The sequence below is a fragment of the Quercus lobata genome, chromosome 6 (genome assembly GCF_001633185.2).
Source record: "Quercus lobata isolate SW786 chromosome 6, ValleyOak3.0 Primary Assembly, whole genome shotgun sequence".
Taxonomy (NCBI): domain Eukaryota; kingdom Viridiplantae; phylum Streptophyta; class Magnoliopsida; order Fagales; family Fagaceae; genus Quercus; species Quercus lobata.
In genome coordinates, this window is record NC_044909.1 from 38,771,089 (window position 1) to 38,787,098 (window position 16,010).

Below are 16,010 nucleotides of genomic sequence, written 5' to 3' on the forward strand. Positions count from 1 at the left end.
TTTTATTTTTGTTAACCAGGAAAATCATATCCCTCTAGCTGAAATCATTAAAATATCCAAACCTCCTGAAATGACCACAAGAAGGGAAAAAAAAAAAAAAAAACTCTCAAAAGCTGTCAAATTATCAAAATTCTCCAAAAATAAAAAACAATGGGGATTACTAGATGTAATGAATTATTTTAGCAACTTTTTACTACATTCTTAATAAATTGCTCTTTTTTCCTTTTTCCTTTTTTCTTTTTTCTTTTTTCTTTTTTTTTTTACATAGATGCAGTCATATTTTATAACTTATTTTTCTGCAAAATCAAACAACGAAAATTGAGCTATACCAAACCAATCCTTATAGTATTATTCAATTTACAAAAATAAAAGATAGCTCACAAATGAATTACTAGAAAGAATATGTTCTTCGTTCAGAACTTTAACCAAAAATAATTTATTTTTTGTTTTGTGTTTTGTAATTTTTTTATTTTATTTATTTAGTAAGGCTTATATTCAGTTCACACATTTTATTGTTTTTATCACATGTTGTGTTGGTGTTGCATTACGTTTCATTTCTTGATGAATATCAGGGAATTTCTCAAGCATAAAGCATCCACAGAGATCATATAACTTTTCAAGCGATTTCAACCTAAGGTTGTTTGGAAGATTTTGAAGACTATCATAGAATGCGAGGTCCCATTTCCATAGCTTATCAAGAAATCCAACAAACTCATGAACCATAACTAATTTTTTACAAGAAAAAAGGTTCAATGTCTCTAGGTTTGGGGGCACACAATTCAGGTAATTATGTAATAGTGCCACACTCTCAAAGTTTGATATGTTTTAAAATTTTAAATTGGATACCCTGTAGATTAAAAAAAAAAATCAAAATTTAGTTTTGGCCCACATTCAAAAAAGTTTTAAGAAATTATAATTCATAAATACTAATAATCATACTTGCTTGAATATTGTCTCTGTAGGGACAAGGGGCCCAAAAATATATGTTGGGCCTTGGGCTTGGCTGAGGAGGCTCAGTGATCCAAGAACAGATCAACAGTAAGGAAGATGTAAAACTTTGAACTTCACGAGCAAGCTATGACTGTGAAAGATGAGGGAAGTATACCGAGGAGGAGTATCTCCTCAACTAATGAAGTGGAGGTCAGAAAGTGTGTTATGTCGTCCAAGGTGACATTCCAGGAAATTCTATTGATGAGGATAAGCTTTGTGAACGTACATGACAAATCGGAGCTAGGAAATATTTAAGGGAAAGCTGCTACCACCGTATTAAATACTCTACAACTAACTCTCTAGCTGCATTAATAAGGAAGTAATATTTGAACAGTAGTTTTCAACCTTACAGCTACTCTCCCAAGACTTCAGGAAGATGCTGATGTGGCAGGGATCAACATCAACAATCTAACCTACACATGAAGGGCAGAGATGAAAGCAAAGGGATAGTATGAAATAGGGAGAAGGCAATGAGTGAAGAGAGGGAGAAATGAAGAGAAAAACACTGTAGCAATCAAGAATTGAACTTGTAATCAAACAAAAGAAGAAATATATAAGAATTGATCTCCTCAGATTGAGCCGAGGACGATTCTCTTTAGATTAAACCAGTCTATCTTCATTTTCTTATCATCTGGATCCACTTTACTTGTTGTCTGACTCATTAAAGCCCAGTTTTCCAACCCACTTTCTATAAATTAATTGTATTGGGCTCTTTGGGCCTAAGTTCATACATCCTTTGGGCTTGGGAGCCAAATTGTGTCCTTACAGTCTCCATTATAATGCGATTACTACCTCTCATATTGAGTGCAACGAGCTTTTGTGGACAATATTTAGATGGCCAGGAAAAAGGAAAATCATGCCATTAAAGTAACCGTAACCCATTAGGGAAATATTTAAACTCTTCACAAATGTGTACATTTTTAACTAAAAGAAATTTAAGATTTTTCATCCTTTCAAAAGGTTCACCCTGCAATTTCATGGTTACCGATTCAGGTGAGTGTAATATCATTGCTTGAATTTTATCAGACCCATAATTGAACAAAGAATAAAACAAATAAGTTCAATTATATAATTTTTTAAAAAGCTTAAAATTTTTGAAATTTCAAACAAAAAAATATTTGGAAAAAGGAAAAGTGAAGTAAAAGAACTTGTACCATATTTCTCGGTTAGCACTTCATAAGCATCCTCATAACACCATATCCTGCTACGATTTTCAGGTTGTTCAGATTCTTGTTGAATGATTTCCTTGCCCACTTGTTGTAACAAGTCATGCATCAACAATATGCCATATTGATTAACAGTTATGAGACATTTATCGATAAGTTTGCAAATACCATCACAAGGATATAAATTACAAGTTTCTAGTATATTTGTAACATAATCCTTCTTAAATCCCTTGAAAAAGCAAGCAACATTGAGATAAATATCATTTTCAGTTCTTTCCAATCCATCGTAACTTATTTTGAGCTTTTCTTGAAGAATGTTTTTGTACTTTTCTAATGCATTTTTCCATTCATGTATACTTTTTCCACACAAATCAAAACCTATTATTTTTAGTGCTAATGGAAGACCATTGGCATAATGTATAATTTGCTTTGCAACTTTGAATAGTCTTCCCCTAGTTTTATTCATTTGGAAGGTGTGCAAGTTGAAGAGTTCATGAGCTTCACATTGATTCAATTCCGTAACCTCATAAACTAGATGATCTTTTCGAAAAGTGGTTACCACTATTTTGTCCCTCATTGTTATAATAATTCTACTTCCTGAACTAAACAATCACATCTTCCAAGCAAATTTTCTATCTAGTTCGATTCATCCACGTCATCAAGAATTAAAAGAAGCCTTGTGTGGCAAAGCCTATCTGTTATTAGTTCAATTCCTTTGGGAACATTGTCCACCTTTAAATATGTGTCTTGTAGTTGGATTATGCCATTCGTTGTCCCTAAATTTTCTCTAACATTCACTAGAAAGCAGCTCCAAATAAAATGATCAAAAATTCTATTATAAATAGCTTTTGCAATTGTAGTTTTACCTACTCCCCCAAGACCATAAATCCCTAGCATGCGAACACCATTTGACTTTGTCTCCAAAAGCAATTATATCTCCTCCACTTGAGAATCTATTCCAACTGAATATTTAGCGACAACAAGTTGTGTCCGATTCTATGTGGCACTTGATATCTCTTTTATAATTCTTTTGATAAATCGAGTTTCGGATTCAAAGCAATTGCCAAGCACAAAAGCATAAGAAGCATTTGATGTGTTAGACTAGACGAAAATGGATACTATATAATATATATAATACTGGAAAAGTTTGATTTTTGATTAACCTTGTAGAATTTTTTTCACATACGCTTACGAGTTAAGCTAATTTAACTAGTCATGCTAATTTTTTGACAGGGAGACATCTATCATCATGAGAGCATGGTGAAGGCAATCAAGCAAGTTGATATAGTGATCTCAGCAGTTGGATCAAAACAGATAGCTGATCAGGTGAAGATTATTGCTGCTATCAAAGAAGCCGGAAATATCAAGGCAAGGCACACATCTTTTACTGAATACGTAACATTCTCTCGCAGTTCTTTTATATACTGGTGTTATTAAGTGTTACTCGGTTATACAATCATACATACATACATATATATATATATATATATATGCTTGTAATTCATGAATTAAATAACTGATGAAAAAACTTATATACAATGAAATGTGGGTGGGTTTTAGAGGTTCATCCCGTCCGAGTTTGGAACTGATGATGTGGATCGAGTCCATGCAGACGAGCCAGCTGCACATTTTTTTGGGGTCAAGGCCAGACTTCTTAGTTTCTACCCTATCTGTGTTTTCTTTTTATTTAACTAACAAAAATTCTTAGTTTACACTATACTAGTAACGTGTATAACATTTTACACGTTTATTTAGTCCACAATGTAATATGTAATATTTATATTGATAGTATATTGTAAATCTATAAATACCCTTTAACTAACTTTGAGCAAGTCATTTCAAATCAGACATGTAGATTTTCAAATGGTGTGAGTGTCATTCGATATGATATGACTCAATTACCAACCATAAATTATTTTTTTTTTTGGGGTATAATTTAAAAAAATAATAATAATGCATAGGAGGGACGAGTGGCAACTCCTATGAGCCTAGGGCAACACAAAGAGAGATAGATACAAAACAGGGCCGGCCCAACAAAATTTGGGGCCTAAGGAAAAAAATCTATATGGGGCCTTTTTATATGTAAACATTAATTAAATAAAATGATATAATACTAATTAAATTAAGACTAATTTGATGTAAATACAGAAATTGATGAATAATACTAGCTAAACTAAGGTTAATTTCAAATAGAAGATTGAATATTATAGTTGAATCAAAAGGAACTTACTTTAACTTGGATATATGACTATATATAGTTAAGTACAGTTGTAATCTAAATTTTAATTTTATATATTCTTTTTAAGAGAAAGAGATAGATAGATATTATTTGGTGTGTGGCTTAGTAAGAGATTAGTCATCATTGGTGATTTATCACATTTGCAGCATTTTATTTGAAACATCTTAGGGTTTCAATTGAGTTAAATTTTTATCGGTCTCCTATTTTAAAAGCCTTGTTAAAAATGAAAAAGAAAAATACTAAAAATACTACAAAATGTTCACAATAAATGTGATTATGACTGTAATTGATGAATTTTAACAACTTAATTTATTTGTGTTTGAATTACTTTTTTATGTGATTGGTGATATGTCAGTTAAATCTATAATAAAATTTGTGGTATTTTTAGCATCACTCTTAAAAAAAAGTACCAATTATTTAAAAAATGTTATATTTTTATAAAATTTTGGGCCTTTTACTAAGAGAGATGGGGCCTTTTTTTTAGTAGGGAAATTTTTTATTTGTTGTGGGGCCTTAGGCCTAGGCCTTGAGCCAGCACTGATATAAAAAATGTTTCTCTCTAAGCTAGTTTAAAAAGAAATCCTTTGAACTCCGCCGATAAATTTTAGTTAATGTAAATTTTGAAAATCTAACCGTTGGATTATAGGTTTTTATTATATCATTCATGCTTGTAAAATTTCAAGAAGATCAAAAACCATTAGTTATGTTATTAATAAAATGTTTAAATTTTAAACTTTTGTGATCTAAAATGACATGAAAAATAAATTTACTGATCGAATAGTAAATGATCGAATAGTAAATACTGTAACAAATAGAAGTCTATAATAAAATATTTTTGTGCTTTTCTATATGTGCACATTTTAAGTTGTCCTTAATAGAAGTCTATAATAAATTTTTTTTTTTTTTTAAGTACTCGTACGTACTGCGAGTTATAAGCTAGATGCAAACGCTCTTCACCAAATAAAGTTCTCTTAGGTATTTGGTGAATTAATGAAGTTTATTCTTATCGATTTATAAAAAAGTAGGAAAATCTATGTACAAGCCGACCTTAGCTCAGTTGGTAGAGCGGAGGACTGTAGTAGGTAACACCTGTCAGATAATCCTTAGGTCGCTGGTTCGAATCCGGCAGGTCGGACTTTTTTTTGTTTTTTCCTTCATTTTCTAAAACACGGATAGAAACAAAATTACTTTCAAGCTTTCCAAGGATAGGAATTTTAGCAAACACAAAAATCCAATGTTAAGAGTTCTTTTTTTTTTTCCCCAACTTCTTTTCAAGGCAGACAATTCAACTTCTACTCAAAATGAGAACTTGTAGGTATTCAAGGGCCATTTCTAATATAATAAAGATTTTCATTAATAATTAAATTTTCTATAATTGATAATTAAATTTTTTTTATAACACATTTCATATAGTTCACACATCACATAAGGTCATAGAGTTATCAATTTATAGTATGTGTAGTTGATAAAGTATAATAAACAATATAATTCTATTAAAAAATAGTATATAAATTTTGTTTATAGGCTTACCAATTTTAACAGGAAAACGCCTAAACATTGAGAAAAATTTAGTATATTAAACAAATAGTGCGGAAGAAGATAGTGTCAGTTAGAAATATGATAAAAAAGTGAAGAAGAAATATTGTGGGTTTGAATTTTGAGGGATTTAACATTATTATAATTTATCCTTCTGCATTCCACACCATTGGGATGGGGAAGAGGGGGAACAAATAAAGGAGAAGTTTTTTCAGGCGGTGTAATTAGTTATGTGGGTTTTTTATTTTTTTAATAGAATGTGAGATAGTTTATATATATATATATATATATATATATATATATATAGAATATGGGGTAGGTTTTTTTTTTTTTTTTTTTTTTTGGTATCTATCTACTTGTTTTTTAGGGAAAATCTATCTATACTATCTAGTGAGGAGTTTTTACCTTATAGGTTTTTTGTTTTTAATTTTTGCCTATTTAGTATCTACTTTTATATATATATATATATATATAAAAGAAAGATGTGTGGTCTATTTAGTATCTACTATCTTGTATTTACGGTTGTAACCTCACTTTTTATGTTTTAAGAATAATGATAAGTTAATTAAATTAAGGGTATTTTTGGAAGTAAAAAGGGTAATATCTAACTTTTTAAATCCTCTTAATATATAAAGATTAATATATTTCCATTTTTTTATTAAAAAAATTACAAAGTATATGACTTTTCCAATTGGATTGACAATTTGATATAATTAGTATGCAAAAATTTTAAAGAGGACATCCTTTCTCTTTTTTTTTTTTTTTTAGAGAGAGTTTCAACCTATGACGTCTACTTCTAATGATAGTTTTTTATCATCAAACTAAGACACCAATCAGTTTTTGGTGTAAGTGAAGATTGAACCACAAATCTCTTATTCAACTATTAAAGATTTTACTAGTTAAACTAACTGAAACCCACATTTCTCATATTATTTGTCAACATACAACTATTATAACTATTATATGTAACAAACTATAAGTAGTGGGTTCTTGTGAAAGTGAAAGTCAGCCAGTCGCAATCTATTATATAAAATAGTTGTAGAAAATGATTTGGTAAATGTTGTGGCCCTAAAATAACTTATCAGTACAAGTTAGGTTAGATTGTAAACCAGTTTACTAAATGGGTTGGATATGCATGTTACATTGTTACCCACTTACTTATGCCAAAATGAGTATTTACTCCTAATTTGAAAATTATGTAGCAAATTACCCCAGTTTTGAAACTATTTAGCAAAATGTTCCTATTTTTTGGAACTTAATTTTGTTAAAATTAAGTTACAGGTAAAATTCGACATTAGCAATATAAAATTCTATGCATATTTTACCACTTCAATTTTTTTGAAAATTTAAGTGAAACTCGACATTGCTAATGTCAAGTTCTATTTAAAAATACACAGAGAACTCGATTTTGAGAATATCAAGTTTTATAGAGAACTCGATTTTGTTAAAATCGAGTTCTAAAACAGAGACATTTTGCTAAATAATCTCAAAACATAAGTATTTTACTACATAGTTTTCAAATCAAGAGTGAATACCCATTTCCTCCCTCCCCTCAATCCAAACCAACCCAGTATGCCAGAATCATTGATGTTTGTAAAAAGATCCCATATATTTGGTTTGGCACATTTCAAACCCAAACGTGACCAATAATTTGACCTATTAGGGAGTCCTACTTTTGCTTATCTGATTCCTTCTTTTTTTTCTTTTTCTTTTTTTTGTTGGAGAAGAGGCAAGAAGACTTGTCTGATTTTAAGCATAAGCAAAACCAACATCATGCAACAAACAATTATAGAGTTTTTGGTATTTCGCATTAAAAAGCATCAACACACCATGCAACTTGTTTGAGCCAGACTAGAATAAAGAATAAATTAGAATTATACAAGGAATTTTTGTAAAACATACGACTTCTGGATATAGTCATTTGAAAGGAAACTGCAATTTAACACATAATTTAATACAAAATTGTGGGGCTTTGATTGCTAACCCCAGGTTATGTATGGATCTAAAGCCGCAGCTAAACATATAAATCAAATAGATTTTTTCTTTTTGTGTTTATGGCTGTCATCACCATCTTTGCCCTCACTCTTAATCCCACCTTTACGAGCTCTTTTTGGTGCCTGAGACCAAATTAATGCAAATCCTTTAGCAACTATTTCCACAATGCCCATCCATAGAGTAACTTTTGGTAGTACTAATTAATTACCATACCTAGCTAAAATAAATTTAAAAAATTTGGCAAGATATCATTCTTGATTTCTTAGTATTACTGTCAATAGTTAATCAAATATTAAAATTGGCATAAGCTAGGTATCAACTAAGTAAAAGAAGTGAAAATACCTCAGCAGAGAATGTCTTGAGAGGATCTTTACTTTTTCTGAATTTTTTCCTAGATCCCTCACGACGCATAGATTTGTTATTTCCCATTGCAGCCCTAGAAAGCTTAACAAGTTTGCTGGCTTCTTGGGTTTTTGGGTCCAACAGGTAGTCAGGCACATCACGTAGGTGAGGAGCAGGGGGCTTCTTACTGAGAGCTTTGTCATGTTTCAATAGATCTGCTCAAAATTGAATTTGAATTCTTGAAATTTAGTCACGCAAACAGGAAATATTAAATAAGCAATGTAGACATCCAACCAATAACTTTCATTACCTAAGTCCCTTGGATTAACTTCAAAATGAGCTTTTAATCTAAAAACACAGAAGCAGATCATCAGAAAGAAAATCAGAATAATATATGTGAAAAAAGAGGTTAATGTACAATTAAGACAAGGCTTGAAAGCTTGAACAAAAGATACAAGTTAAACTACTGTGCCATCATAAAAACCAGAAATATTTGAAGAACAAAGATCGAAGTCAGATGCAAGATACAAGCCTCACGGTTGTCAAAGACTAGATTTGATTATTTTAACATGTAGAATTATTTGGCAAAAGATTTGGTGAAAACAGAAATCCTAGTCTCAAGAAGAGCAATAATTGGTATGTACTCACTTTTCCGAGTTAAGAATTTCCTTCTTCAAATCCTGAAATCTTGCCTCCTTCACAGCAACTTTTGTCACACTCTTTGCAATGTCCTGTAAAAGTCACCATTTCCAATCAATCATTTTTGTTTTCCTTTAGCAACCATTTAGCCAAATTTGCCGCACATACCCTAACTCCCTCCCATTGGATAAGGAATTTTTAAAAATTAAATAAATAAAAAAATACACTCATCTACAAGAGTATAACTAGAATCTCTACATACTTCCTCCACAAGGAATAGAACATCAAGTTATCCATGGAACTCTCCCAAAACACACACACTCACAGAAAAGAAATACAACCAGAAAACTATGCTTGTTCGCAGAATTTGTAAAAAGAAAAACAAAAGAGAAAACAATGTCCATGACAGTAGAAGATGAGCTAGCAACTCAATTTTCATATGTGCAGAACAAGTAACCGCCTACAACAGGGTATATTTACTGTCTCTTTCATTAGAAAAGCATCATAATTGTCCATTTCTCATGATCTTTTTTTTTTTTTTTTTTTTTTTGGTGTGGGGGGCGGGGGGGCAAAGAAAAATTCCAAAGTTGAAATTGGTGCTGCAAAATTTATCATGTCAAAACTGGAAAGCTAATATTGCTACAAAAAATGTATATACTAAAAAACAGATTAAGGCATTAAGCGTTTTTGTAAGACTGTCAACCAAGTATTTTTATTAAATAATCTGTGAGAAAGAAAAAATAGTTGACCAATCACCTCAGCTCGGTATCGTAAAGATTCCACTGCATTTTTTGAGAGTAAAGAAAATGGAGAAATTAAGTTTGAGTCTTTGTTTTCATCATCTCCCAAAACAGATTTTATTTCTTCAAAAATTTCCATCTCATCTGGAGAAACCTGTAAAAAGAACAAATATTAGAACTACTGAAGGCACAGGCACTGTTACCAACAAAGAGATTCTAATCTAATCATCTTCATCTCCAGTGGGAGTAACAGAAGATGGCCTCAGGTTCAATAGCAAACCCTCATAACTTGGTTGTGGTTGTACATTAGGTGTTCAAGCTTCACATTACCAACCTAGAAGACTAGAACACCATCCCTAATTTATATATACTTTGAGGGGGGGCGGGGGAATGTCATGCATGATCCAATTATCAAGTATACGTAATATGATCGTACAAGGAGACAGATAGTAATTATGCTTGGAATATCCTGCATGAAATTGCTTGATAAAAACTCACAAGAGAGACAGAAGCACCAGTACTATATGCTCTTCCAGTGCGTCCAATTCGATGAACATATCCAGCAGCACTTTCAGGCATTTCAAAATTTATAACCTGATAAAAGAAGATAAAGAAGAAAAAGAAAAATGAGGCAGTGCCAGTGTTGATAAATGGCATACTAATTAACCTTCAAAAAGAATGGCATACTAACCAAACACAACATCTCCCAAGTAAATAATTTTTTGTAACGAAAGGTAATTTTATTCAAAGAATTTCCCAAGTGAATCATAAGAGGATACAACAAGAAGGAACAGCTTAAGCACAATTAGAAACAACAAACACCATACCCAATAGAAAAGCAAGCAAAAACATAAAACAAGGAACTTTGTATATTAAACCTCAAAAGTTCATAACAACATCCATTCTCAAGCTGAGGTAATTGAATAATCAGACCTCCTTTCTGCCAGATTATTCAGAAGGATACAAATTGGTTATATGATTTCGAGAAAAATGGACAGGAGGGCTAACCATGAGTTAGGAACAGAAAGCCTCTGGGTATTTCATAATACTTAATGGGGATGGTAAAATTTCATATGCTTGTAACTCCAATTCAACAAATATATGATCTAACCACTCCAAGGGTAACTCATTTGAAGTATGAAACTTACTAGGACTCATTAATAAAAGAATGTGCCAATATGATTTTTCTTTTTTTAAATACATAACTTCAAACTAGTTTAATATCTGGTTTCATGTGCTTTGATTTTTTAAAGAAGCATATCTCACCACAGATATTCATATATTTTACATGTAGACTTGTAGACAAAATCAAAGCCTTAATAGTGTTTAGAGTTGCAAGAGAACGTTAAATTAAGCTCACAGGTATGAAATCCCATAAACTGCAAGGTCCAATCTCAATTACAAAATTACAGCCAGAATAACGACAGCAATAAAACACCAAGACTTCAGATAAACATGCATACATGCAACAAATCATTCACATACCGTGTGTACATTTTTGAAATCAATACCCCTCACTACTCCAAATTCTGAGTCCAATTTTTGCTTGGCATGCTTTCTAGACTTGCTTCGTTCAGCATTACTCTCCCTATTGGTTTCTTCCTTCTCTTTTGTTTGGCTATCATCAGTTGCAATTAAATAATCAAAAAGCCCAGCATTGAATTCCTGATTACAAAGCCAGCAAAATTCAATAATTTTTTAGTAATTATAATCATTAAACCCATCACCAAGGATAATGTAAACCATCATTCTAAAATTGATTGCTAGGCTAGTGATAAACTAGAAGCAGTACCATAATTTTTTTTTTTTTTTTTAATTACGATGTTGCATTATAAATGAGTATAAAAGCAGACCTCAAGAATATGGAGACGAGAATTTTGTGGCAACTCAGCATTTAAAACAGCAGACTTGATTCCAAACTGTAGCAAAAAATTTAAATGGGTTACGGAAGGCAAGAATTGAAACACAGAAAAAGACTGAGGTTTGACATACTGATAGCTAAAACAGAACATGTAAGTATTAGCGGATCAACTTGAAGGGGAAGCAAAATCAGTCAGATCTCTCTTCCAAAAAAAAAATTTTTGGTGCAGATATAAACAGTGAGAAAAGTGCAGCAAACAAAACAAAGTGAGCAACAGCATTTTAGACAGTAAATTATTGAAAAGAGAAATAAATAAACATTAAGATAAAATCATTATTAGCCAAGACTGAATAAATTCTAGGTATTAGAGGGTCCACTCTTCCAGACAATATCTAACATCTAAGACAGAAACAGCTGCCTGTGTGTGAGAAGGTAAGTATTTTCTTGAGAAATAAAGGGGAGCGGAGGGGGAACATATAATAATTAAAGGATGTATCAAAAGGAGTCTGCATACCTTTTCCAGAAATAGTTTTAATCTATAACCCATGTCAATGGTATTAGTGAATACTAGAACTTTCTTTTGAACCAAATCCAACTTCAAGAGGGAAAGGATGTAAAGTAATTTATCACGATCACTGCACGATATCTAGAAACATAAGAAAGAATGACATCAAACTCATTACTCAAAACATAACTTCATTGATGAACATAACACAAATCCAGATAGATCAATGAAGCAACCAAGAAGTAATATACGCACAAAAAATCATGTCATGTTAAAAGTTAAGACAGCAAATTCACCTTGAAATTTAAAAAAATGAGGCGTAATGATAAAAATAACAATAATAACGACAATAATGATGACAACTTCTTTCCTTTCTATTAGTTATACATGCACCCAGTGGTATTGAACCCATGCCCTTACTCTCTGGACTGTTCTTAAGGAGGCAAGTGTGTCGTTTGAGTTAGAACTCATTGATAACATAAAAAATAAATAAAAAGAGGGAAATGACATGTTATGCAACCATTTACTATATATGACCAGACAAATTAGTTTTCAATGAGGAATTTCATGATTGGATGGTCACACAGTCAGTCAGTCATGGCTGACTGAAATAATCTTGCCTGCAATCTCTCAATTGTGTTAAGAAAACTGGGGTTTTTTTTTTTTTTTGGGGGGGGGGGGGGGGGGGGGGGACCGAGGGCAGCAGTCCTAAAATATGTTAATTATGGCTGGATCACCAAAAGAAAACTACCCCAACATGCATCAATGCCGATGTGCTGAGTAATGCAATAAAAGTTAGCAAATGTTAAAACGCCTCCCTGTTGTCAGGATCATTTATTAGTAAACCCCCTTGATTTTTTGAATGTGACTAAACTGCAACATCATGTTTTCCATCCAAATTGATGGAAAATGATTCAAATAAAATGACAAAAACACCCATAACATAAAGAAATGGGTATATTGGTCATTCATTTAATCATTTTCGGTCAACTTGGATGAAAAACATGATGTTGCAATTTAGTCCAAGGTACAAGGAGGTAAAGTGTAACATTTGAAAAGTCAGAAGGGTAATAGTCCTAACTACAAGAAGGTATTTTTTTTCATTTACCCTAAAAGTTATATTAAGTGTGCCCCTTATTCATACAAATGATATGATTCTAATGTGGGACAAATAGATAAATGGCTAGAGGAAATTATAAGAAAGGCTTGATAGTTTTCATAATTTTCATACATTGGGCACAGAAAATCTTACCCAAAATTGCTGAACATTTTTGGGAATAACCTCATCCTTAATATTTCCCACTTCTGGCAAAGTCAAAATGAAGGGGTTGTGTAAAATCAGCTTCTTCAGTTTCTCAACATCAGCACTGCCAAATATCAGAAAAACCAAAAAAGATAGCATAAGGAACAACTAATACTCAGCATCAACCCCACAAAGATTTCCTCTTAGAATCATTAGTGGAAGGCAGTCTCGAGACCTATTGTTTTATCTTTTTATTTGCTAATAAATATGCTGCCCCAAAGGCATCTGACTAAGATTTTCTTTTTCTTTTTTTCTTTTGTGTGTATTGAAGGGAGTATAATACTATTATCTGCTTAAGAATGAGAAAGATGTAAAAGAATACATAAATAAAACCCTGAAGTCAACTCACTGGAACACCACCCATGAGTGATCAGGGAGGAAGGGAGTGGCAAGAAACAATGTGCTATAATAAACACAAACTACCTTTCATCACCAAAATAATTGAGGTCACACTAGTATATATAAAAATAAAATAAAAAATAAAAACCTTGATGTAGCAGACATAAGAAGGCATTGACAGCGTCTAGGGATGTGAGCTGTAAAGGCTTTTATATCATCTTCATAGCCATATGACAACAGAAGATCTGCCTGAAAATAAAAATAAGTTAATCAACTCCCCACAAGATAATACTAAGATATTGTGTCTCAATGGTCAAGAGAGAATGTCAATTAACAAAAGACTCTGATCATCTACAGAGTCAATTTTGAAAGTCATAGCATGTTAAAGCCAGTTGAAAGAACTATTTAATGGATGTTTCAAGTTCCAATTACTAAAAATCTATAGAAGCAAGAAAATATTTGTCATTTACATTCTTAACTGAGACATAAATTCTGCAAACAGAATTAGTTAAGCTGCAGTAAGTTGTGTAAGATGCACAGGATTACGCACTAATAGGTAGGTTGTTAAAATTGAAATTACATGCCATGAAATTAAATCAAAGCACAAGAAATAAAACTTCATAATATATTTCAGTGTTCTTACCTCATCAAGTACAAGAATTTCAAGTGAGCTATTGATGGATGCAGATTGAAGTACATCAGCTGAAAAGCATTTTGGTATACAAGCAGGGGTACAAACCAGAATATTAGGAGGTCCTACTAATGCAGCCCGCTGCAATCAGTATTTAAAATCAGAAAAAAGTCAGCAAGGTAAGAATTAGCAAAACATCTTGGTATTGTATGGCCTAAAATAACAAATGGTAACGAGATAGGCATGTATGAGGGTGCATCCTTGTGGAAGTCTGTGTACATGTACTTATACTTTTTCAGAAATAAAAGTAAATGGAGGATTGAACAAACCAAATCAGAAGCAGTCATACTGCTCGTCAACTGTACAACTTTCAATTGAACTCTACATAATTCAATGAGAGATGAAACCTCTGTATAAACCTGGCAATACATGATACATTTTAGTTCACTGAAGAAACAGTAAGGGAAATCATTACAAATCAAACTGGAGATAATTAATTGTACCTGCTGAGACAGCTCTCGAGTTGGGACAAGAACAAATGTACTTGGAGCAAGCTTGTTCTTTGAACCAGAATCAGTAAACAGCTTCTGAAGCAACGGAAGGAGGTATGCAAAGGTCTTCCCGGAACCAGTCTTTGCACGAGCAACCACATCCTTACCTTCCTAAAAGCACGACAAAATACAACAATCAACCAATGCCCAAAAAAAAAAAAAAATGATAATTGACATTTGACCCACCATTTGGTTCCCAAGCAAGAGCAACAAACAAAAACAAAAATCAAATTTTGACACTGATATACCCTTCACCAATAAAAAAAATTTAAAATTTGAATGCACCATTTAACTATTTAGGATTCAAAACTTTAGGAATGTTATTCATTTTTCTTTTCTTTTCTTTTTCACCCAGTTTTCTCAACAGCTCAACAGAGGGTCATGTTATCACTATCAGCTATGACAGCTAAGAATAAACTAGAAAGCTAAAGTATTTGTTAAAAAAAAGTCTGGTAAATTCAAAACTTTCCCAAAATTTTCTGAGCAGCCAAACAGAGTATAGATGAATTTAAAGAACTAGAAAGCATAGAAATTTAAGAATTAATAAAATACTCACTAATATTAGAGGAATAGCGACTTGCTGAATCGGCGTGGGCTTATCAATCCCCTTCTTGATTAGGGCACGAATAAGACGAGGGTCCAATCCTAACTCTTCGAAGCTTTTCTCTTCTTCTTCTTCTTTTTCTTCTTCTTCTTCCTTGCTTTCAATCACTTTTGGTGGTTTTTCCATTGTTTCAGCCATTGAAGTCCCACTTTTTGGCTGTCTCAAAATGTTGATTTCTCTTTGTGATCGATAAACCCAAAATTAGGGTTTAGGGGTCAAAGAGGATCCACGTATCGGGTGGGTCGGGTTTTCTAGTTTGAGAAATTTGGTGTGGGTTTAAGAATCCCACTCAGTTAATAGGATCCAATCTGTGCAGCCCAAAAGGTCCATTAACTGAACTGTACCATTTTGCTTTTGAGTTGAGAGGTATATATATATCTATTGAGAATTGCACTGGTCTGGGTTTAAGAATCCATTTTGCTTTTGAGTTGGGCTAGCAATTTTTTTTTCAGTTGGGCTAGCAGTGAACATGATACATGACAAACAAGTCGAGTATGACCATAGTATTTTTGTTTTTTTTGAAAAACTTCCATGGTAAATTGTAAAATGTGTTAATGTGTGTACGGTGA

The 16,010-nt window shown here is 32.2% G+C and overlaps 1 protein-coding gene and 1 non-coding gene across 2 annotated transcripts; one reads left to right on the plus strand and one right to left on the minus strand.

Moving 5' to 3' along the window:
• Positions 1 to 5,437: 5,437 nt before the first annotated feature.
• Positions 5,438 to 5,530, plus strand: TRNAY-GUA. The gene is made up of 2 exons: positions 5,438 to 5,474; positions 5,495 to 5,530. It is a non-coding gene; the product is annotated as a tRNA-Tyr (tRNA).
• A 2,187-nt stretch (positions 5,531 to 7,717) lies between these two features.
• On the minus strand, positions 7,718 to 15,700 carry LOC115951025 (DEAD-box ATP-dependent RNA helicase 16). Its single transcript, XM_031068342.1, has 15 exons — positions 15,394 to 15,700; positions 14,790 to 14,948; positions 14,616 to 14,705; positions 14,299 to 14,427; positions 13,804 to 13,904; positions 13,266 to 13,380; positions 12,023 to 12,154; positions 11,501 to 11,566; positions 11,133 to 11,312; positions 10,146 to 10,241; positions 9,664 to 9,801; positions 8,917 to 8,999; positions 8,579 to 8,616; positions 8,269 to 8,483; positions 7,718 to 8,048 (listed from the first exon to the last, which is right to left on the minus strand). Exons 1-15 carry the CDS (start codon positions 15,577 to 15,579, stop codon positions 7,959 to 7,961), a joined length of 1,818 nt encoding a protein of 605 aa, XP_030924202.1. The 5' UTR covers positions 15,580 to 15,700; the 3' UTR covers positions 7,718 to 7,958.
• Between the last annotated feature and the right edge of the window lie 310 nt (positions 15,701 to 16,010).

Coding starts and splice junctions, on each gene's coding strand:
- LOC115951025 (XM_031068342.1), bottom strand. CDS start 15,579: ATGGCTGAAACAATGGAAAAACCACCAAAAGTGATTGAAAGCAAGGAA. Junction 12,155..13,265: donor AAAATGTTCAGCAATTTTGG/GTAAGATTTTCT, acceptor TTATGTTTCTAG/ATATCGTGCAGTGATCGTGA. Junction 9,802..10,145: donor CTGGTGCTTCTGTCTCTCTT/GTGAGTTTTTAT, acceptor TTCTTTTTACAG/GTTTCTCCAGATGAGATGGA.